The following is a 22,743-nucleotide window of genomic DNA, read 5'->3' on the forward strand; positions in this document are numbered from 1 at the left end:
CAGAGACCAGCTCTGTCAGGCTGTTCCATTAAGCTTCCAGTCTAAAAGAAATGAATATAGAAGGAAGACATAAAGTTACCTTTGGATTAGGAGACAGATATAAAAATATGTAGGTGGCAAGTCTTGATTAAGGAAACTGTTTTCTTCTTTGTGAAGTCTGTGATAAGTTGAATATATCCTTTAACCTGCGGTCTGAAAAAGCAATAGAAATGTTTCTTTCCATTGTACTTAACAAAATTTGTTGTTTCTTTTTGTTTAGGTGCCTGGTTTAAGAACAAAGGCAGAGGTAAGAGTATTTCTTGGTGGAAAGTAAGATAGATTATAATATATGGTCTTATTTCTGAGCCCTTTGAAATGAATACGCTTACGATTAGAAGGGTACCTTACTGCCAATAACAAAAACATTTGCCAAAAGGCAAACAGAAATGAAATAGGGAAACTCTTTCGTGGAGGACCTTTTTGTAATTACCGATTTTGAAAATTTGTAAAATTTTGAAAAATACAAAATTTTCAAAACCCCTGTTTTCATAGTTTGCACTTTTTCATATTTAAATGGTTTAGCTATGTTATTGACAATGGGTTCACACCCATTGGCTTCTGTGCTTTCCAGGCATCCCTTTAGGTCTTCTTGGTCTCCTGTCAGGAGAGCTGGTTAGCTACCAGGATGCCGTCTGTCCATCTGTCTGGGGTAGAAGGTAGAAACAGTGAATGGTCCTGTGAATGTCCACACTTGTGTAGGAGCTGAACCCTCTTGGTATAGCTTCAGGGGTTGAGGTATGGGTGTCGATTCTGTCCAACCCCACTCCAGAGGCTCTGTCAGGCTGTGGTCGGGAGGCCAAGGTCTTCTCGTGGGTATGTTAGAGCAAAGGAACATGGATCTACCCCTTATTTTTGGGTCTGCACCCTGTGCCTGTGAATACAGTTCCCAAGGAGGACCAAGTTGATGGCCTTGTCGTGGTCTCCCACCAAAGCTCATGGAATTGGTTGACCTTGGTTCAAAATTCAACTTTGCCGTTATTTTCTCATATGACATATGCCTCACTCCCCAGTTGTTGAGCAGATGGTAAGTGTGTGCCCCAGAAAAGGTGTAAAGCTTGAGTGGGAGAATGCACATAGGTACTCTGCACAGTGTCTGGTGCCCAGGGAGCACTTGGGACAGTGATACCTACTGTAATTGATTTCGTTAAGTCTCTAGACACGGATGTGTTTGAGGTAGACGTTTGAAAGGAAATAGTCATGTGATTTGGGACTTCACACTTCTGTGTGTAGGCCTGGATTTCCTCATCTGTGAAGGTGTTTTCAAACTTGTTCAGAGTTTTTCAAATGTGATCTTAAGCAGAACTCTCCCTACTGTGTTAAGTTGGATTGAATCTAAAGCCCCTGGTTGGAGCAGGGGTGGGGCCCAGAGCTCTCCACCTGCCTGGCCTCCCCATCTCTCTCCTGTTTAGTCCTTCTGAGGAACCTATGGCTCCCAGGAACCCAGTTTGAAAACCATACAATAGACTAGCTTTCAAATACCTCAAATCAAAGTGCTTTGATTCTACCATTCAAAACTTGAACGGTCTGTGGGGACAGCGATCCTGTCCATCTTGTTCATGACATACCCATAGTAGTAAGCTGGTGCCTAGTATGTACTGGGTACTCAGTGGGTTACGTGTTAATTGAATCAGTGCCTAGGGGATTGGTTCAATCAAGCAGGGAAGACCTAGTGTGAGGATGACGGGTGTTATGGGAAGGGGCGTGCTGCGTGCTGAACACTGTTCTCATTCCTATGCACGTCTGAAGTCCATTAGTCTGTTAGTCTCAGCAGTCCTGGGAGTAGGGCCTGTTGTCACTCCCTGGCACATGAGTTACAGAGCAGTTGAATTAGCTTGCTCAAGGCTGCCCAGTGGGGAAGTGGCAGAGCTGGGATAGGAATCTCCAAAGACCTGACTCTCAACCACAACACTGGACAAGCTATACTGTGTGCCAGGCCCCCAGTTACAAGCTTCACACACATTCCTTCTCTGCCTCCTATGGCCATGCAGTCAGGAAGTGGCACTGGGACTTAGAACTCAGATTTGTGTGATACCAAAGCTTGTGCTCTAAAGGACAAATATATCAACTAATATCAGAGATTGTTTATAAAGATTTTTAAAAAGCAACTTCCAAGATTTGTTAGAGAATCAGGAGTATAAAAATTGGATCTAGGCTCCCCGTTAAGTGCAGCCTGTTAGGCTTGCCTGGAATCGTTGTTAATATCTATTGAACCATCAATGAAAGATTAAGTTACGGCACTATATTTCCACTGTTACGTATGCTTTAGTTCTTTGCCACAGGGTAGCTTGGGGGTGGGATAGGACCGAATAGGACATTCAGGAAACCAGAGTAGCCCCACCATTTTCATTCTGTGACTATTGCAGTGGCTGTTGCCAGACCAGTCTTTCCAGAGCTTGTCTAACCTGGGCCCTTCGGTTTTTGCCAACTACGTTTGTATACCACCGGAATGGCTCCATCACAGGCTGGTGTGGAAGGGTGTGCGCTTTCTTAGAACCCAGGATTCGTGCTGATCCAGGGATCAGTAGGTTCAGATAAAGAGATCCAGAGTTGTCTTTTGAGGATGTAAATCGAGGAGTTCATTAACTCATAGCAAGGGACTCCCTATGTAGGTCTTACGTGGATTGGTGGGCTTGTTATGCAGAGGGTGTTGTGGTGCTTGGTGGTGCCCTTTTGCCACTGTTGTCACATGACAGCTTGTCTTTGCTTCCAAACCCTGTCACGTTCCTAGAGGTTTGACTTATAAGGACAGTTACAGGTCCTCTTGGTCATGGGAGCAGATGTGTAACAACTACTTATTTATCTATAAAATGACAGCTTAAATACCTAGTAATTTTGAATTATAAACAGCATGGTACATGATTGAGGGCAAAGTTCAAAGCAATATAAACAACTAGATACAAGTTAGATTCCTTCCTAAACAGTGATTTCTGAGCACTGACATTTAAAGCAAACATCAGATTTGTCACATGGTATGAAGAGGCCCAACTCCCTGGAGGGTTGAGCCATGTAAAGGATTGCTTGCTGCTTGTTGTCCTGCTGGCTGTGGCCATAAATGAAAAATGTCCTTTATTTTTTAAAACAATGTTATTTATTTTGAGGGAGGGAGAGAGAGAGGAGCACGCAAGCAGGGGAGGGGCAGAGAGAGAGGGAGAGAGAGAATCCCAAGCAGGTTCCATGCTGTCAGCGTCCAGAGCCCGACACGGGGTTTGAACCGACACATGGTGAGATCATGACCTGAACCAAAGTCAAGCGTCGGACACTCCACCAACTGAGCACCCACGTGCCCCATGAAAAATGTCCTTTAATAGCATTGGGTTAAGCAGAGCTTCCTGATTCTGCTTGAAAGATTTATCTGTCTCTGTTTTCTCTTACCATGATCCCACCACTGTGTGTGTGTGTGTGTGTGTGTGTGTGTGTGTGTGTGTGTGTGTAAGGGTGTGTGTAGAAGTTGGGTGTGAAGTGGGCCAAGGGTATATTCAGGGAGGGTGTGGGGGTGTAGGGAGCTTTGTTCTGGGACTGTGCAGAATGTGCTCGTGTGTACAGAATGAGTGCATTTATCGGTAGGAGCTGTGCTCTGGAGGTGAATATATGTGAATGTGAGATACAATTCACATACCATAAAACTCACCATTTTTAAGTGTGCGATTTGTGCAGTTTTTAGTATATTCACAAGGTTGTGTAACCATCACCACTACCTAATTCCAGAACATTTTTTAATTAGTTTAAAATGTTTATTTTTGAGAGTGAGAGAGAGCGAGCGTGCGCGCGCATGTTGGGGAGGGGCAAAGAGAGAGGAGACGGGATCCGAAGCAGGCTCCTGCAAGCCTGAGGTGGAGCTTGAACTCACGAAATGTGAGATCGTGACATGAGCTGAAGTCAGACGTTCAACCAACTGAGCCATCCAGAACATTTTCATCACCTCAGAAAGAACCCCTGTGCTCATTAGCAGGCACTCCTCATTCTTCTCTAATCCTCTCCGTCAACCCCTAGGCAACCGCTAATCTACTTTCTGTCACTGTGGATTTGCCTGTTCTGGACATTTCCGATAAATGGGATCATGTAATATGTGACCTTTTGTGTCTGGCTTCTTTCACTTAGCATCATGTTTTCATCTATGTTGTGGAATGAATCAGCACTTCATTCCATTTTATGGATGAATAATATTCTTTTGTATGGCCATACTACATTTTTCCATTTATCAGTTGATGGATCATTGCATTGTTTTCAGTTTTTGGCTGTTAGGAATGCTGCTGTGAACATTTGTGTACAAGTTTTTGTGTGAACATAGATTTTCGGAGATAACCACCTAGAAAGATTTGGTAATATCCTTCTCTAGTATTTTCTGTGTAAATATATCTACATATAAGCAAATGTATTTTTGCAAGTGTGGAACTATAATATGCATACTGTTGTGTGGCATGCTTTTCCCTGCTTGGCAGTCTGTCGGCGGAGTTTGTCTCCAGTTTTTCGTTACTGTAACCGATTCATCTCTATTGGACGGTGTCCTCAGTGAGCCATCTCCTTTACTTGGCAGATCCCTATCACTGTTCAGTCCATCCTCATGGAGTCTCTGAATAAAACGCTAGCCCGACTGGAGGACACAGATGTACTGAACCAGACTCTTGTTGAGGCTGGGGACGTTAAAATCTGCACTAACGTTGTTCTTGAGGTAGGTGCCCAGTTTGGCTTTGAAAGCAGAGTCTGTGTGGCAGACTCAGGCTGCATGGCCCCGAGGGAGGACCTGGACGCCCTTCAGAGGGGGCTCTGGCCCATTCTGATGTGTTGGTTTTCTTGGCTTGCCCTCCTGCTTGCCTTCATGCTCTGTCATTAGAGGATGCTTCTTTAGGGTCTCTGAAAGAATCACGTGTGGTTTTTCTCCACAAACCTAGTGACTTTCAAGAATATACCAAAATTTGTCGTTGCTGTTGTTTTACCACATTTCCCCTGCGGAGATGGACTGATCACGATCTGCTCAAACCTGCTGATTTGGAATACACGTAACTCGGTACAGAGAGGCTCAGATGACGCTGTCAGCTGGGGGTGGTGAGGCAACTCGTCCTGAAGTCTGATGAGCCAGGACAGAAAAGCTTCCATGAATAGAGAAATGGGAAAGGACTTGCCTTCCATATGTATTTTGAATTATTAATACAGCTACAGAAATGCAACAGGAACAGGTGGATTTGGAGTATCGTTTTGTTTTTAGGTCAAGTACAGCCTCACATATACAGATGCAGGGGAAATAACCAAAGCTGATCTCTCTCTCCTTCTGGGGACAGTGAGCAGTGCAATGCTTCCACTTGAGCAAAAGTTTGAAATTCGTTTCATTCAGGTAGGTTTGATCAATTTTGTACACATATTTAATTGCAAATAAAAAGAAACCATAACTTCTTAGGGGAAAAGGTATCCCAATTTAGAAGTATTACCATCTATCCATTTGTACTAAACAAAGGGTTTATGTCGCATGTGTTTGTGAGGAAATCAGGCAGAGTCCTTGTATCTTATCCTTTCTGGGAGTAAGATTTTCTTCCATGTGAGCTTGTTCTTTTATAGAATGATCTACTCCTACACTCAGCAGATATATTTATAGTTCTGAGTAGGGGGGAGGAATTCTTTTATTGGTTGGAAATCCTAGATTTCACTGTGAAAAGCATTTTATTTTCACCCTATTTCCTTATTAAGAATTATTTGGGGGCATTTCTTCTTTGTCTTTTCAGCAAAATACAAAGCCGGTTCCTCTCAGTGGAAACCCTGGTTATGTTGTAGGGCTCCCATTAGCTGCTGGATTTCAGCCTCAGAAGGGATATCCTTTTTGGTTCTGTAGACAAGGTTGATTTCCCTGTCCCCTTGTGTGTGTCGCTCTTCTCTTTATTGCTGAGAGTCCTGTGAGCTGGAGGCTAGTTCTGGCCAGGACTTCTCTGGTTGGCTCTGGTGGGTGGTGGGTCTGGCCGCAGAGCACGTGAGGTACGTGGGGTGGTTGGGGGTGAAACAGCGTGACCCTGGAAAACGTGTTTTATAGTGAAAATCTTAAGACAGAAAAGTTGACAGACTTTTAGATATATTTAATTGCATACTTAAACAGAGACTCTTAAACACATTTAGTGATTTTGAAAAATTGGAAATATTTTAAAGGAGGAACGGTTTCTGAGGATTTTCCTTCTGAGGATCTCCTAATCAAGGAGAATAGAACCGTTTTTTGCTCTGTCCCAGGAAATAACTGTCAAAATCGCAGATGCCTAGAGAAGGGATATTTGGGTTTCACTTCATGTCACACATGTGTCACTGTCTCCTGAAAATCGGACTGCTTTTGTACTGGGTGATTGTCCCTTAACTTTCTGTGAATATCTGGGATTATTCAGACCATGAACAGATATGGACAACTTACTATTCTTCGAAGCACAGCGGAGAAAGACTGCTTAGCACTCGAGGGGATCCGGACCCCAGTGTTATTTGGTTATGATATGCAATCTGGCTGTAAGCTAAGGTAAGAGAGAAACTTGTTTCTTTTGGAACTTGTGTTGATCAGAAAACAAGACATTCCTACTCTTCCCCCATCTCAGTCGAACCTCCCCATCAGCCTGCAAGCGCATGTGAAAGCCACCGTGTGACCTGTTGGCACTAGTGACAGTACCTTTGTTTTCTAATTTTAGTTTTCACAGCCATACACCATTTGTCATGATTCAAAGGAAAATTGTTTAGATCATTTTTCTTATCAGATGTGGCAGAGTAAAAATCTCAAGGCTTTTGGAGATTTGATTTTAAGGTTGCATACATAGCATCTGAGTTCACAGCAAAAAAAACAAAAAACAAAAAAAGCTGTCCCTGAAAGTCCTTTCTATATTTCTGAAATTTAATTTACATAGTGCAACAAGCCCATTGAGAGGAAGCCTGCATGTGATCTGTGTTTTTACCGTGTTAACATCAAACATACATATAACGTAAAATGTTAGCTCCGCATGGCTTACCCTCATTTCCCCCACTCTGCAGGCAATCTCTTGCAGTTCCTATAGCTGAGTTTTTGGAAACTTACTCCCAACTGTGAATAACCTTTATGTACTGCTGCTTCTTGGTATTTTGGTCTTAGGAATTATTGAGTCCCCACTATGGAAGACCAAGATTTGGCTCTTACCCCTTTCTTCTCCTACCCTACACTTCCCATCCCTACCTCCCCTCAGGGTAATTATAGCCTTGTTTTGGTTAGACCAACACATTCCATTTCCATTATTGGTTCTGATCACTTTAGACCAGTATTTCTCTGAGGGAGTTTCAGGGACTACATTTCCACAAGAGTCAGTAGGGGTATGTCTGTGGTCCAATCAATATGTTTGAGCAACACCAAACTAAAGTTAAAAACATGATTCCTTACTGTAAGGAGAGCCTCTAATATGCCAGTGTGCTTCAGGAGGGATGTGGGCATGCAATATTTCCCAAACTTTTGGCCATGGAAACTCTGCTTGTACAGAGCTAACCGAGGTTTTTCAGAGTTAGAGACAGTTTGGCTTCTGTCAGATGATGGGTTTGGAGTGAGAAAATAAAAATAAACTGGAGAGGGGACGTGTGTTGTTGAGCCGGTGAAAACTGTTGGAATGAACAACAGCCTCATTGCATCAACCTCTTCTTCCTTCCCACGAGACTGACCAAAGCCATCACGTGTCAGCTCGCAGTGCAGAAAGTGAAGAGCCTCCTGAAGGGCCATGGCTTCCCGGATTATGTGGCCCCTTTTGGAAATTCCCGGGCCCAGGATGTGCTGGACTGGGTACCCATCCACTTCATCACCCAGGCGCCCCACATGAAGGTAAAGGGGAAGCGGAAGGCCGCACCTGCGCGCGAGTGGTCTCTCCTATTCCCACTGCTCCCCCTCCCCCGTGGGGAGGTAGGGGAGCTGTTAAGGAGATGGATGGCTCTGGGCCGGAGCCCAGGCTTTGCTGTCAGATGGGCCTGGGTCTTGAAAACTGTTTTTGCCCCTCGTTAGCGCTCTTGCCTTTGAGGGTTTGAGCCTGTTTCCTCATCTGTGAAACAGGGAGTGAGGGCTACAGTGTCAGCCACACGGGGTGGTGGAGTTAAATGAGGGACATTCGTGGTGCCTAGTGGCCGCTCCAAACGTGGAAACTACCACCCATCACCATCCTGACTTCCTACGATCACTGCTGGTGTGACATGAGGCGTCGTGACAGGACAAGGGAGTATGACATGGACTGTCACAGAAAGAGAGACTCCTCCTGTCCACATCGCTGTCCCATCTCTCGTTCCCTGGTCTGTAAAGGCAGCCCACACGTGAGAGCTTTCAGTTCCAAAGTTCCCTGAAGAGTTTAATGGAACTTGACGTGCTACAGAGAGGTTCCTGATCACATGTGATTGCTCTGCCCACCTTTTTCTTTTGTCTCAGCCGTCAGAGCGTGGGCTGGTCCCCATCACCGGAGGCGTGCTCTCCATCTTATCCTTTAATTGCCCAGCGTTTGCTTGTGGCAGCTTCTCGGGCCTCTCATTATCTGCTTAGCGTATTTATAGCATGGGGACAATGGGGCTGAGGACTAGCTCTCTAGCTCTGATCCGGCCCTCCTCCTGAGTCCCCGGCAGAGACCCATGATTACTCAGTCCCTGCTGTTCAGCTGCTATGTCTTGGCTCAGGTCTGCCGCCTCGGAGCGAGGCAAATTGCTTCTGGCTTCTGGCAGTTGGGTTGAGACATCCAGTTATTAGGACCCCTCAGAGGGGAAAACAGGTTGGGAGGAGAGGCAGTGCAGGGTTTTGCTGGTCCAGGGAGCTCAGAGAGCCTGGAGTGGGTTTTGTACTCCCCTTCCAGGAAACTCCAGTAGCAGACATGAGAGCTTGTGCTAATAAGCTCAGTTTCTGCCAGTGGTGTATCGCATCTTCTAATAACAGGATAGTCACAGGGATTTTTTTGCCTGCAAACTTCTTAAAAGGCAGTTCCAAGCTGAGGAGTTCCACCAGTGCCTTTTTGGCAGGCACCAAATTTAGCAGGCTTGGTAGCTTTTCATGCCCTAAAGAGGCGTATTTTTAAAAACTTGTTATTGTGGGGAAAATGTCAAACACACACACAGAAGTCGAGTATTACAATGGAATCCCTTCTACCGGTCAAGCAGCTTCAGTGGTTATCACATTTGCCAACAAACCAGATGTAAAGGCAAGAAAAAGGTTGGGAGGCTGCTGGCCTGTTCTGCCCGGGGGCAGAGGCCTCAGGAGGAGCAACTGTGGGAGCAATGCTCTCAGTCCACAGGAGACTTAGTATCTTTGACAACTTACAGACTCATTTCTTTTTTTTTTTTTTTTAATTTTTTTTTTTTCACGTTTATTTATTTTTGAGACAGGGAGAGACAGAGCATGAACGGGGGAGGGTCAGAGAGAGAGGGAGACACAGAATCTGAAACAGGCTCCAGGCTCCAAGCTGTCAGCACAGAGCCCGACGCGGGGCTCGAACTCACAGACCGTGAGATCATGACCTGAGCTGAAGTCGGATGCTTAACCGACTGAGCCACCCAGGCGCCCCTTACAGACTCATTTCTATACGTTCCTGTGTAACACCTTGATCGCCAACTGATGAGATTCAATAAATGGAAAGAGAGCAACTGCATTTCTTCCAGGTGTGTTTTAACGTGATCTGCAATTAGGTTTAATTTCTGTGAATAACCCCATCCTCTCTTCTCTCCCCACCCAATGCCAGTTTCTCCCCTAAAGAATCCCTGAGCTGAAGTTGGGGCATTTGAAGCCCCGTGTTCCAGTTTGGTGTTGGGATCTCCACAACTTCCCAATAATGGCTGGTCTTTCTAGAAACGGGAGAGCACGGAAAAATGATGCTTTAGGTGTTAAAATATTTTTGGAGCACTGAGTACTTTAAAATATGTGCTCTCAGCTGTTTTCGTCTGAACTTCTAGAGTCTATTCACTCTCTTGTTCAGAACATTTTGTAATATGCGAAACATTTTATGATTAAAACCGAACTGCAGATTAAGTTTGACATGAGGTTGTGTAATGTTCAGACTGGTGAATGGCATTTTGTTTTGCAGGATTCCTGCCAGCTCCCAGTGGCTTTGGTTATAGAAGTGAAGTGGACAAAGTACGGATCCTTACTGAACCCACAGGCTAAAATAGTTAATGTCACTGCAAATCTAATTGCATCCTCATTTCCTGAGGTACGTCTAACTTGAGTAGAAAGGTATTGGTTAAGGGGCCCCTTGGTGGCTTGGATGGGCGTCAAGACTCTTGATTTCAGCTCAGGTCAAGATCCCAGGGTCATGGGATTGAGCCCTGTGTTGGGCTCCACGCTGAGTATGGAGCCTGCTTAAGATTCTCTCTCCTTTTGCCCCTCCCATACTTTTCTCAAAATAAACAAACTTAAAAAAATCAAGGTATTGGTTAAGATGTAAGTCCAGACAAAACTCAAGTATGGTAATAAAATTTATTCTGTGAAAAAATTATTGAAATTTAAACACTTTAGCAGTCATTTAGTTAGAAAATTCTGACAACAGCGTTGTCATTAGCGTTCTTGTTTACATTTGATCCTTAAAATTCATTGAAAATTGAGTTGCGATGGACATTGATGGGTTAGGACAACCTGGGTAAAAGTGGTATCTTTCATCCAAGTTAGTGGCTGATGGGCCCTCCGCATACCTATGAGATGCACTGACCACGGTCACGTGCGGAAAAGAACGCAACATGTCCCATCTTTGTTAGCACGCTGGAAGGCAGGGCTTGCATCGCTCTTTGTATTACAGACCAACTCAGGAAATGAAAGAACGGTTCTTATTTCCACTGCGGTTACTTTTGTGGATGTGTCTGCACCTGCAGAGGCGGGCTTCAGGGCTCGGCCAACCATCAATGCCAAGCTGCCGTTTAATTTCTTCTTCCCCTTTGTTTGACGTAAGTTTTTAATCAAGGAAATGACACCACACCTCTAGAATCAAGTGCTGTGGGGCGTGGGCTCCCTTGGAGACCTCCTGTGGTGTTACACCTCTGACCTGTGGGGTTGCCCTCAAACCACACATCTCCTCTCTCCGCTCACTTCCCTCCTTTTTCCTTTTGGAAATTCTACTTAGCGTGACCTTAGAATGGGGCACCGTCTGGTCTTGGTGATTTCCAGTACTGTCGGCACATAGGTCACGTGTGGAAAGCAAATTGCAGCTTTGGGAAGATGGTACAGGGGACAGACCCTGAAGTAGCTCAGGCATCGAGGGTTCATCCGGTGTATTCATCCTGTGCTTCAACATGACTTATTTTAAAAATACTCGCTGTTTGTAGTCGTTTTCTTTCCTTTACTGGTCCCGTGGAAACGAATACAAAAATAGCAAAATTGTACAAAATCATGCAAGTAGAGCACAGGGCCTCATGAGGGGATCTTTCCCCGGTGTCACCTTCATTACATGGAGTCTTGGGTCTAATTGCTGTTTCGGTGGCAGGCACTGGAGCTCTCCAACGGGTGGGTTGTACGGGATACCACAGAGCAGTTCCTAGCAGTTGATGCTGGAAAGAAGAGAGTAGGAGGTCCCGAGGGAGGGAGTTGCTCTTATACATTAATTGCACAGTAATTGAGAAAAAAGTTGTCAGGTGGCGGACCTGGGTAGAGCCAGTTAGAAGCTAGATGCGGCAGAGGAGGGGCTGGGTACCTGAGGACAACCTCCCTGGAGGAATATGCACCAAGAGGAGCTGCTGAGAACAGCTTGGGAAGAGAAGACTTTCTAGAATGGGCTGGTGGCTAAGGTAGCTTTCTTTTTTCCTTTGTCTTTCAGAATGCCCATATGAAAGAATGCACTGGTTCCTCAATATACACACGAAACGTGAAAAGTACACTGATGAGATAAAATTTTATATACAACTAGTAGTTGTCCAGCTTCGTTCATTTTCAAGCAAAAGTGTCAACATGAGAGAATATAGTTTATGATACATGGTGACGTGGAGTGAGGACGCGATGGGAAGCTCTTGGTCACGCCAAGAAAGGAAGGGCAAGCCTTTCCCCCTCCCCCTACCACCTGCCCACCCCGGAATCCAAGCTGGGTGGAGGTGAGGCAAAGGCATCGAACCAAACCTCTCCCCGAAACGGGCCCAGGAGAGGCAGCTGTCTTTCTCTCAGAGACACAAGCCCGTGGAAGCAGGGTCTTCTCTTTGGGGTGGAGCAGGTGCGCATCTAGTTGACCTCACCAAGAAGTCCGTGCTGTCTCAAGAGCTTGTTAAGTCTTTCAATTTCTTGTTCCTGTCATTACAAAAGCAGACAAACAAGTCAGTTTACCTTCTGAGCCTCCCCAGAGATGTGGCGAGCATTCAGTGGGTCCCCCGGATGCACAGCCGAATGAATGCTACACTCCTACTGGAGTCTGCCAGTGGAGCCTGCCTCAGTCAGATGGGGTCCAGTGGGCGACTCCAGTGACAGGAGGTACTCAGAGGAGGGACACTTGACATAGCTCTGGGGAAGGAGGCGATGCCTAACCTGAGTCTGAAAGAACAAGGAAGACTTAGTCGAGGGCTGTGTCTCAGCAAGGGCCTGGCAGGGAGAAGCGCAGAACTGAAGGCAGACAGGTGGCATTCTCCCAAAACTGTGGTCTTACCTTCTCAGAGCAGCTGAATTCAAGGTGTTGGATCTTGGCGGCCAACTGTATATTCATCTGTTTTAACCTCAATAGTTGCCGTTCTGAACGTGTCTTGACAGAGATAATTATTCCTGTAAAATAATTAAGGGTCTCAGTGATACAGGTTTCTAGTTTAACCACTTGGAAAAAGCCCTGTATTATTTATAAATGTGTCCAGCTGGTGACAGCATGGTCAGTCCCTTAAAGACATCAGAACTAGGAGGGTCAGAGTTTATCTCTGAGCTACTCAGTACCCAGGTGCTCCCCAAATGAATATTCTTAAGGAACTTTAATCAGACCTGAACTGGCTCCTCAAGATTTCCCTTTAGCCCACATGGGCTAAGAAGTCCTTAATAGTCCCTGACCACGTGAGTGTTAAGCTCCTTAACACAGAGCGTGTTCATGACGGCGTGGCCTATTAGCACTCTACACAAAAGCCACGAAAGCACAAGGCTGGAAATGCTCAAGCTTGGCCTTGGAATTGTCACTGTCCTGACTTTCCGCCTCCCACAGCTATGGCCAATTCAGCTATCAGGCCATCAACAAAGCCTTGGCTGAGAGGGGGATCATCGGCCTTATCTGGTGGTTCCCAAATGCCCATGCCACAGTGGGGACATGACCTCAAAAGACTGTGCAGCAACTGGGGATTCTCTGTGCCTTCCAACTAAGAGTGACCATGTGTGGACTCGGTAGCCATAGGTCGGGGAGCACTGGCCCCCGGTCCCCAGCATTCTTGATTGTCTGAATCCAGTTGAAGCTTGTGTTGCTTTCTCAGACCTTTCATGTCCTGCCCCTAAATTTGATAGCGATGCAACAGTGCGCATTATTAGGCACTCCTGTGCCCTGCTACCATTTGGACCAAGAAAATGAACAGAGCTCAGGCTTTTGGTTTTATCTGTAAAAGCACATCTCACAATGGTGTGGTAGGAGAGTAATGGGTAGTAACTATTCCAGAGTCATTCATAGTTTGTAATGGTTGATCCATTTCAATTGTGCTAACCTTTGCACAGAGTATTTCTGTTTGATGAATGAAATAATCAGCATAAGCATATTCAGTAAAGTGGAAAATTTCCTTTATTTCCTTTGATGGAGCCCAAATTAATTTTTTTTTTTTTAATGTCTGTTTATTTTGTGAGAGAGAATGGGAGAGAGTCCCAAGCAAGTATCCTTGCTGTCAGTGCAGAGCCCGACACAGGGCTCAATCTCACAAACCGTGAGATCATGACCTGAGCCGAAATCAAGAGTCGGATGTTTAACCCACTCAGCCCCCCAAGTTCCCCCCAAGTGAATATTCTTAATAAACTTTAATCAGATCTAAACTGGCTCCTAAAGCCTGTGGGAGCCCGCAGTGCCCACAGGCAGAGCCCTGCATCGGAGCAGATGTGACCCCTCCCCGCCAGCACGGAAGGCCGGGGTGGGACTCGTTGCTGCCCAGTGAAGGAGCTGCACATCCTAGGACGGGCCTGCCTCACTCTCCTGGCATTGGCCTACAGTCTGTCGGGCTGGACGCTTGTCTAGGGATTCCCAAGCCTGTCTGGACGCCCAGGTCACCTGGTAGCACTTCAAAAACAGACACCCCATGAGGGTCCACCCAGACATCGCATCAGACTCTCCAGTGAAAAAACAAGAGCCCTGAAGGGGATTCTGGTGCGGTGGGTCTCCAGACAGGCTTCAGAACAACCCTGACTCGTTCAGGGAGAGCTGAACCAGTTGGTGATCACTGTGTCCACCCAATAACAGCACAAACATGGCTTCTCTGAAATAGCCTCCCTGCACCAACAAGGTGTGTATGAGGAATATGGTAGAGCATTCTTTCCCCAAGCGTGTTCTCTAGAGCCAAAGTCTGCGTCATGTTAAGAGGTGTTATCTCCCCCCAAACTGTCCAGTTTGTCAGTTTGGGAGACGGTTCTCAAAGTCTTCCTCATGTTAACAAGTGCTGTGACTTCCTCAAAGGGCCAGAATCTAGGGTGCAGCATTTGTCAGCTTACTTGCACCCCTTTTGGATGGTACCCCTCCCAGTGGGTGGGGTGCGGTGGAACAATCTTCGGGAAAACACCAAACAACAAAGGTGCTCTGGGGACCAAGCTGTAGGGACCGATGAGGCATTCATCTGACCCCTTCTATAAATATCTTCTAATTATCATGAAAACAAGGCCTACAGGAGAAATGTGGTTCCTCTTTGAGCATGTGACGCCGTGTTGATTTGTAGCCACAGAGGCTACAAACTCAGGTCACCCCCTTTTTCCCTAGAAAATGCTAGCCAGAAGGAGGAGGAACCATGGCCTCTGGGTCCACTCTCAGGCTGTGCCCACCCTCCAATTCCCTCTGCAGCCCGGGAGTGCAGGGAACATACCGTTGATGATCCGGGCCACCCGCCACAGCCGGAGCAGAATCAGTAGGCCAAGAGCCTCAAACTGGTGCTCATGGAACAGGAGGACAATGTCAAGGATGAAGGAAATCACCACCACGATGGTGTCCAGGATTTCAAACTTGTGGTGGAAGAACTCCAAGCGGAAGACATATAATTTTAGAAAAATCTCCATCATAAAGAAGGTCAAGATGGCAATGCTCATGCAGTGAAACACCTGGAGAGGACAGAGGCAGCACAGTGAGTGCAGATCCAGGGCTGGTCACAGGCTGGGGCAGGGCACACAGACGAGCTGGCCTTGAGTGCACCTGCCCGGGCACCGGAGAGTGAACTCATTGATTTGACCCCAAACTCCACGGGCGCAGTTCTTGGCCTGGGAATACGGCCGGAACACCACAGACCGGGGCTCTGCCCTGCCTGCCCTCTGACAGGCAGCTGGGCAATGGCAGGATTTGAAAACCATGTCCTTTGGCCCGGTGACTCCAATGCTAGGAATCTATCCTACAGCTAAGCTGACACGTGCACAAAGGCATGTTGTAGGGATATTCGCTGCAGCATCATTTACAGACAAAAGATCTTCTATATTCTTTGCAGTATAGAAATATTAGAGGGCATCTGGCAGATGCATTATGGCACCTCCATATGGAGCACTGGGCAAAGGACCAAGGCTGACTCCTACGTACTGACGAGAAATGATCTCCCAGGTAGATGGTAATTGAAGAGGATTGCTAGATCTTTATTTATAAATACTACATTTCCTTAAAGTAACCATTTCCATTCTAGGACAGGGAAAGTACAAACTCAGCTGGGACATCGTCTTGCGCCAGAGAACAAGAAATGCTCAGAGCCTATGGAGTTATGTTAAAAAGATATAGTCAGTTTGAAGAGGCTCACAGTGACCAAATGTGGGACAATTTGAACAGTGAACAGAAGGACTATGATTATCATACACTGAATACACCCAAAAAATCCATGAGTCCCCCATAGTGATATGTATACACACATGGGGGGAAAAGGAAAACTCTTCTTTATATATATATAAAAATTACCACCTACTAGATGTAAAATGAATGATGGAAATCTGAGTTCGCATCCCCCAATGTATTCACCGACTCAGACAGTGACCATCAGGTGGACGCTAATTGGAGAAGAGGATTTTTGCATGGCAGTCAAGTGTCACTGCAGATTATCTATAACTGAAAAGGGAAAGTGTCCCTGGACAGTGGAACAGCTCAGCAATTACTGCCTTAAGTGGTCTCAGTGAGGATCACCGGTAGCGATGTGCTGTGCTATAAAGAAAACACCCCACCAGCCAAGAACTGTTGCTAATTGTGCCTCCGGACCTCACCTATGGTGTACAGGGGATAGGGGAACAAGCTGGAAGGACCTCTGTGGAAACAGGCAAATCCAGAACACGGGACACTTAACAAGATGACTGGCTGGACTCCAAAAAGTCAGTGTCCTAAGGGGAAAAAATTAAAGGTGGGAGGACTCTTCTAGATTAAAAGAGCCTGTGGAAATATGACCGAGTATAAATAATATCAGATGTCTGGATCCTAGTTTGAAAAAATAACAAAAACATTATAACAGATACTCTTGGGACAAATGAAGACATTTGAATATAAACTGGTTATTATAGAATCATTGATAACTTTTCAGGAATTGATAATATTGTGGTTCTATAGGAGAAAGACCTTTTTTTTAAATTTTATTAAAAATTTTTTTGGGGGCGCCGGGGTGGTGCAGTCGGTTAAGCGTCCGACTTCAGCCAGGTCACGATCTCGCGGTCCGTGAGTTCGAGCCCCGAGTCAGGCTCTGGGCTGATGGCTCAGAGCCTGGAGCCTGTTTCCGATTCTGTGTCTCCCTCTCTCTCTGCCCCTCCCCCGTTCATGCTCTGTCTCTCTCTGTCCCAAAAATAAATAAATGTTGAAAAAAAAAATTTTTTTTTAATGTTTATTTTGAGAGAAAAAGAGAGAACAGGGTGGGGGCAGAGAGGGGCAGAAGCAGGTTCCAGGCTCTGAACTGTCAACACAGAGCCCGATGCAAGGCTTGAACTCACAAGCTGTAAAATCACGACCTGAGCTGAAGTTGGACACTCAACCGACTGAGCCACCCAGGTGCCCCAGAAGGACCTTATACTTAAGCAAGTTGAAATATTTGTGTCCTAATGTCTAACTTACTTTCAAATGGTCAAAAATACATGGGTGTGTTTGTGGATATAGAGAAAGCAAATACAGCAAATGTTTATTTGCCATTTTTCATAATAAAAAGTTGAAGAAAAAGGCACAAGAGAGTGAGTACAGCAGGTATGTCTGTGATTAAGTTTAGAGAGAGAGGAAAAATATTCCAGAAGGACTCGGGCTGGCCACAGAAGAAAAGCTAGCAGCTGTCTTGGGAAGGCTGGACAAACGTCTGGGGCAGGCTCAGGCAGCAGCTGTGAACTGGGGGATAAACAGTGGGCACATCTCCAACATGGGGACCACATCAGAATGTTGACAGGCAGAGAAATAGCTCGTCTGCCCCTAAAGATGGGACAGTAGCCCCCTCTCGGTCAGATCCTCTAGAAGCAGCAGCAGGCTCCAGCTCTGCGGTCTAGCACCACTTGAGATTCGAGCCATCACACGAAATGAGAAGGTTTCTTGTTTGTAGTAAATGCTTATCTACAGTTTGGAAAGAAAGACATTTTCTCTGCTCGTTGGTTAAAAGCACGCAGTCAACCTACTCTGTTAAGGACTTGCGTCTGCCCCACTCTGCCCGCCTCAGGAAAGATAACAGAACTGAGCCGTATTAAAGGGCTGCTGACACACTACCTTGACGGCGTTCTTGTCAGCCTTGATGATCTTCAGGTCCAGAATGAGCTCAGCGAGCACCAGGAGGGCATCCAGAATGACCAGGCAAATGATGATAACCTGCAGACCAAGGGAAGGCACAAGAAACATTAGGCCAGAAACATCTAGGGGAAACCATCCTGGGTAAAGGTGCCAAGGATGGGAGGCCGCGGCCCACAGTCGAGCGCCTTCCAGGCCTGTTGCCTGCGCCGCCCCCCCCCCCTCCACCCGCTGGGAAGTGTCTGTCCCCCTGGAGCTTCTCTGTGTGGCTGAGTGACACTCCGTCACCACCAGTCTTCGTATTCATTCACTGTGTCTCAGCATCTCTCAAGCCAAACTGCCGATTCCTAGATGGCAAGAAAATGTTTTTTAAGTTTTAATTTTTCTGTTTCTGGAGATCTTCTTGCCAGGGTACGCCCAGAACAGATGTTCGGTAAATAATTAAAAAGATCTGTCTCACAGATCTGAGTCATGGAAGGCCTCCAGGGACTGCCTGCTTCAGGCAGCCGGATTACAGTGATGTCCACGGGACACACGAAATAGCTTCCGTCCAGAGCCGCGAATATTTGCCCAGCTCACGCGTGCTCGTTAGGGGGCCAAGGGCAGAGGGAGTCCTGGGTCTCCTGGGGACTGAAGAGAGTGGTGGGAGGAGGACCATCTTGCGGGCTCCGTGAGAGTGGGGTGCAGTGAGGGCGTGCTCTCACCAACGGGGGTGGGGGGGCATGGTGACAGTGACGATGCTGGTGAGGCCTCTATAATGGCAGTGTGGGGGTGACGGTGTCCGGTGGTGGAAATGGCAGCGATGGGAGGAGACCCAAAGGACGCCGTGTAACCCCTCTCTTCCCTCGGGAACTGTGGACCCTCCCTCGCCTCCCTCAGGGCCCTTCCTACATCCAACACTCCGGGGTAGATTCCGCAAGTTCATCTGCCATTTTCTTGGCAGTGCCCGCAGTTTAGGGCTGAAACCCAACAGGCCTGTGTGACGATGGACTAGTAAACCCTTTGACCATTTCAGCCCGTAGCTAATTATTTCAGTAATTACAGTGTTCAGTGACATGGTTTACTGTGAAAATTGCATGCCAAATTGCTCTGTAATGAAGTTTTCACACATATTCAAATTCAGTAGCTCAAAGATTCCAGCCTCTGGCAGGTTGTTTTTCCTTTTCTTTCTTTCTTCATCCTTGGTTTTATTTTAGAGCTGAAGGGATGTGAGAGCTTTGTCTGGTCTAAAACCAAGGCACAGAGACATTAAAAGCAGACTGAATATTCAGCCGTAAAACGGAAGCGGCACTGGCACACTACAGCATGAGTGACGGGAAGGCGTGACGTGGAGGAAGAAGCCGGGCGTCCAGACCATGCGTTGTCTGATTCCATTCCTGTGAAGTCCCGAACGGGCAAATCCGTACAGACAGAAAGCAGATTAGTGGTCCCCGGGGGCCCGAGGGTTATTGTTTAATGGGTACTGGATCTCCTTTTGGGGTGATGAAAACATTCTGGAACTAGACCGTGGTGGGGGTGGCACAACACTGTGAATGTACAAAATGCCACTGAATTGTTCACTTTAAAATGATTAACTTTAGGGGCACCTGGCTGGTTCAGTCAAGTCAGTTAAGTGAATGACTCCTGATTTCGCCTCGGGTCACGATCTCACGGTTTGTAAGTTCGAGCCTCACATTGGGCTCTACACTGTGTCAGTGTGGAGCCTGCTCGGAAGTCTCTCTGTCCCTGTCCCATGTGCACTCTCTCGCTCTCTCTTAAAATAAATAATTGTAATAAAATGGTTATGTGAATTTCTCTTCGATTAAAAAAGGTGAGACAGACTGAAGGTCATAAAACTACAATGTCTGGGCTCCAATCCTGACCGCTGTGAAAAAATCCCCAGACCCTGAAATTGCCACTTCACAAGGCAGTGCTATTTCTGAGGGGAGTCATGTCACAAAGAGAAAAGCTGAGAATTCAGGGAAGCCGGTTAATTCCAAACCCAGATGGGGCAAAGACGGCCATGGTGAGAGTGAAGGCTATGGGGCCGCCAGCACCGGGCCGGCTCCTGCGTTGGCCTAGACCTTGGGCACGTCTCTCAAGTGTTAACTCCAAGCTTCAGCGTACTCTTGGAGAAAATGCGGTTGACCACATTTTACACCCTAGAATGACACACGGAGCATTACATGAGGTAATGTGTGAAGGGTGCTTATAAGGCACAGGGCCCGGCTGTAGTGAGCAGGTAATAAAGTGAAGCTCCTTGACCTTCACAATTGTCCTCCCCAGCTCAGCCACCCTGTCCACCCATGGATTCCACAGAGGCCCAACACGCCCTATATTCTTTCCCTTGCTTGTACCATCCTGTGTGAGAAGTGATGGCAATTAACTATATATCTGGTCACCTAGGCTGCCTCAAACCACGGGAACAGGTAGAGAACGCATCCAAGAAAGGGATTCCAGAATCCGTTTGCATGCTGATTCTACCGGCAGAGATCAAACCCCTGCACTGGTATCCCCACTCCGCAGTGGTCTCCCTGAGCCTCTCTACAAATCTAGTTGTGTCACTCCCTCCCACCCACGCATTTAGACTTTCCATGGCTTCCCACTGCCCACAGGTGACCTTCCAGCACCTCGTCTCTTGCCAAGTTATCCCTTTACTTGCTACACGGAAGCCGATGTGGACCCTTCCCAATTCCAGGAATATGACAGGTCCTTTCCTATTTCGGCCCTTTGCAAACACAGTCCCTCTGCCTGGAAAGCTCCTCCCCTCCCCATTCACAGAGCTCAGCCCTGTCTAAGCTTCAGGTGTCAGGTGAAATGTCACCTCCTTCACTACATGTCTTATGACACCCAATCCTGGGTCATGTGGCTCCCTGCCCCCAGGATCTCTGGGAGCCCCCTTCTGTTTTCTTACAGAGGGCTTCCCTTCACTCATAACCAGCATCAGTCTGGGTGATGGTTCCTGGAGTGCCTGCCTCTCCACAGACCGTGGGTCCTTCAAGAATAAGGACAGGGACACATCTGCCGTGCCTGCTGCTGTACCCCTGGCACGCAGTGTGTGCTTGAGAAGTGACTGTCAAGTGAATGAATAAGCATCTCTACTTATGTTTCCGCAGTCAGGCTTATCCAGTAGGAGTGTCCTTAGGGGTCCTGGCGCAGGGGGCCAGCCCTGTGCCCCCTCGGGAGGACCTCCCAGAGCTGGGAGGTCCAGGGTTTCCCTTGCAGCTGGAGGGAAACTGATGCCTTCCTTCTGCTCCTGAAATTGAGGGTTTGGGATTTCAACCCCAACAACTTAATACCACGTTTCCTTTCCTGTCACAGCCGCAGAGGAAAGTGCTGAGCTGCAAGGCTTGTTGGGCTGTTTGGCCTGGTTCATTTCTCTAAGCTACGCAAGAATGAGAAAAAGACCAAAATTAAATTTTTTTTTTTTTTTTTCTATTTCACCCTGGAACAAAGTCAGTGATGGGAGAGGCAAGGGCTGTTTCTGCTTCCAGAAGGGAAGTCAGCTTTGGGAGGCGCTGGTTTATTTTGCTTTAGGAGGACGCCAGCAACAGGGTCCCCAAAATGGCTCCATTACAGGACCTGGGGGGCTGCATGCTTCCTTAGTATCCCTGGGCCTCCCGAATTCTCCTGGGGCTCTCAGAACACGTTTCCAGACACTGCGGGGCCAGCCAGACCAGACTCGACCTGCGCTTGTCTTTCGAAGTCAGAAGATGCCAACAGACGCTTCGCTATTCTCTCAACTCCACATCTCCCTCTCATGTTCTCCCCTAACTGCACCCTGAGGTCAGCCGTGGGCTACACTATGCAGATCGCTCTACAACATTAGAGACCGAAGCCCCCAGGGTGATGTGTCTGGGACACGGGACCCATCTTGGCTTTGTTCAACTCAGGGCACGCACTCAGTGTTTGCTGAGTGAACGCAGGCACATCTTTTTCTGGCTCCAGTGTTTACCCTTCAGTTTACTTTTTGTGTATCATAAAATCTGCATAACCTAAAATCTACCATAAAACATTTGAATCATTTTTAAGTTGGCTTATAGTTCAGGGGCATTTAGCACATTCACAGGGTGGTACAATCATCACCACTATGTAGTTCTGGAACGTTTTCATCACTCCAAATGGAAACCCGTATCCGGTAAGCAGCCCATTGCCATTCTACTCTCCCTCCAACTTGTTACCACCAATCTGCTGTCTGTCTCTACGGATTTGCCGATTTTGAACATTTCACATAAATGGAATCATACGCTCTGTGGTCTTTGTGTCTGGCTCCTTTCATGGAGTACCACGCTGTCAAGCCTCCTCCACTTTGTAGCAGGTGTCCGTGCCTCCTTCCTCCTCCTGGCCGAGCATGGACAGACTACATTTTGTTTATTCACTCATCAGGTGCTAGACCTTTAACTGACTTTGGATTGTGACTTATTTTATCCCTGACAACACGGGATCTGCCCAGTGCTGGACGGGGCACCTGACACATGGTTAGCATTCAGTAGGCATACAGTGGCAGAGACGGGCTCCCACCTTGGCCTCGTGACTCTTGGCTGACAGCTCTGCCCCACCCTGGGCATCTTGGGCCTCTGCCCACCTACCTGAAACCTGTGGGAGCTGAACAGCTTCCTCAATGTGGTCCTGAAGTCTAGGGGGGGCCTGGGCGCAGGGACAGGGGCCGCAGCCGGGTCGGCAGCTCTGCCCTCCTCACCGGAGGCAGGTGTTGGTGGCGGCTGTTCCTCCTCGTCCTCCTCATCCTCCTCATTCTCCCATTTCTTGTAGTTGATGTTCCAGGCATGGTAATCGTCCCCAACGACAGTGAAATGCTTCAAGAACTTGCTCATCCTCTCTGCCGGAGCCACTTTGGCCCTGCGGGAGCCAGCCTGAAGAGGGGGGACAGCAAGCAAGTTCTCAGGTGGGGGAAACGGCCCTCAGAGCCTGTCCAGGCCACTCAGACCCCACGTTGCTC

General features: G+C 47.2%; 2 protein-coding genes across 11 annotated transcripts in view; one reads left to right on the forward strand and one right to left on the reverse strand.

Annotated features, from left to right (window-relative positions):
• Nucleotides 1-11,866, forward strand: part of TCTN1 (tectonic family member 1) — a 28,564-nt gene extending 16,698 nt beyond the window's left edge. The window contains exons 7-15 of one of the 2 annotated variants that reach the window (XM_047826692.1): nucleotides 260-286; nucleotides 4,574-4,708; nucleotides 5,243-5,368; nucleotides 5,754-5,839; nucleotides 6,380-6,520; nucleotides 7,669-7,831; nucleotides 10,059-10,184; nucleotides 10,767-10,911; nucleotides 11,088-11,866. In XM_047826692.1, the coding sequence (XP_047682648.1) occupies nucleotides 260-286; nucleotides 4,574-4,708; nucleotides 5,243-5,368; nucleotides 5,754-5,839; nucleotides 6,380-6,520; nucleotides 7,669-7,831; nucleotides 10,059-10,184; nucleotides 10,767-10,910 (948 nt within the window). In that variant the 3' untranslated portion in view covers nucleotide 10,911; nucleotides 11,088-11,866. The remainder of the gene's footprint in view (nucleotides 1-259; nucleotides 287-4,573; nucleotides 4,709-5,242; nucleotides 5,369-5,753; nucleotides 5,840-6,379; nucleotides 6,521-7,668; nucleotides 7,832-10,058; nucleotides 10,185-10,766; nucleotides 10,912-11,087) is intronic. The other variant, XM_047826691.1, reaches the window with a different exon arrangement.
• The window catches only part of HVCN1 (hydrogen voltage gated channel 1), a 37,812-nt gene continuing 25,505 nt past the window's right edge, over nucleotides 10,437-22,743 (reverse strand). For all 9 annotated transcript variants that reach the window (XM_047826702.1, XM_047826699.1, XM_047826694.1 and 6 more), the window contains 5 exons: nucleotides 22,376-22,657; nucleotides 17,790-17,888; nucleotides 14,965-15,196; nucleotides 12,591-12,703; nucleotides 10,437-12,238 (listed from right to left, as the gene is read on the reverse strand). In XM_047826702.1, coding sequence (XP_047682658.1) covers nucleotides 12,173-12,238; nucleotides 12,591-12,703; nucleotides 14,965-15,196; nucleotides 17,790-17,888; nucleotides 22,376-22,618 — 753 coding nt within the window. In that variant the 5' untranslated portion in view covers nucleotides 22,619-22,657 and the 3' untranslated portion in view covers nucleotides 10,437-12,172. The remainder of the gene's footprint in view (nucleotides 12,239-12,590; nucleotides 12,704-14,964; nucleotides 15,197-17,789; nucleotides 17,889-22,375; nucleotides 22,658-22,743) is intronic.

The sequence above is a fragment of the Prionailurus viverrinus genome, chromosome D3 (assembly GCF_022837055.1).
Source record: "Prionailurus viverrinus isolate Anna chromosome D3, UM_Priviv_1.0, whole genome shotgun sequence".
NCBI classification, from domain to species: Eukaryota; Metazoa; Chordata; class Mammalia; order Carnivora; family Felidae; genus Prionailurus; species Prionailurus viverrinus.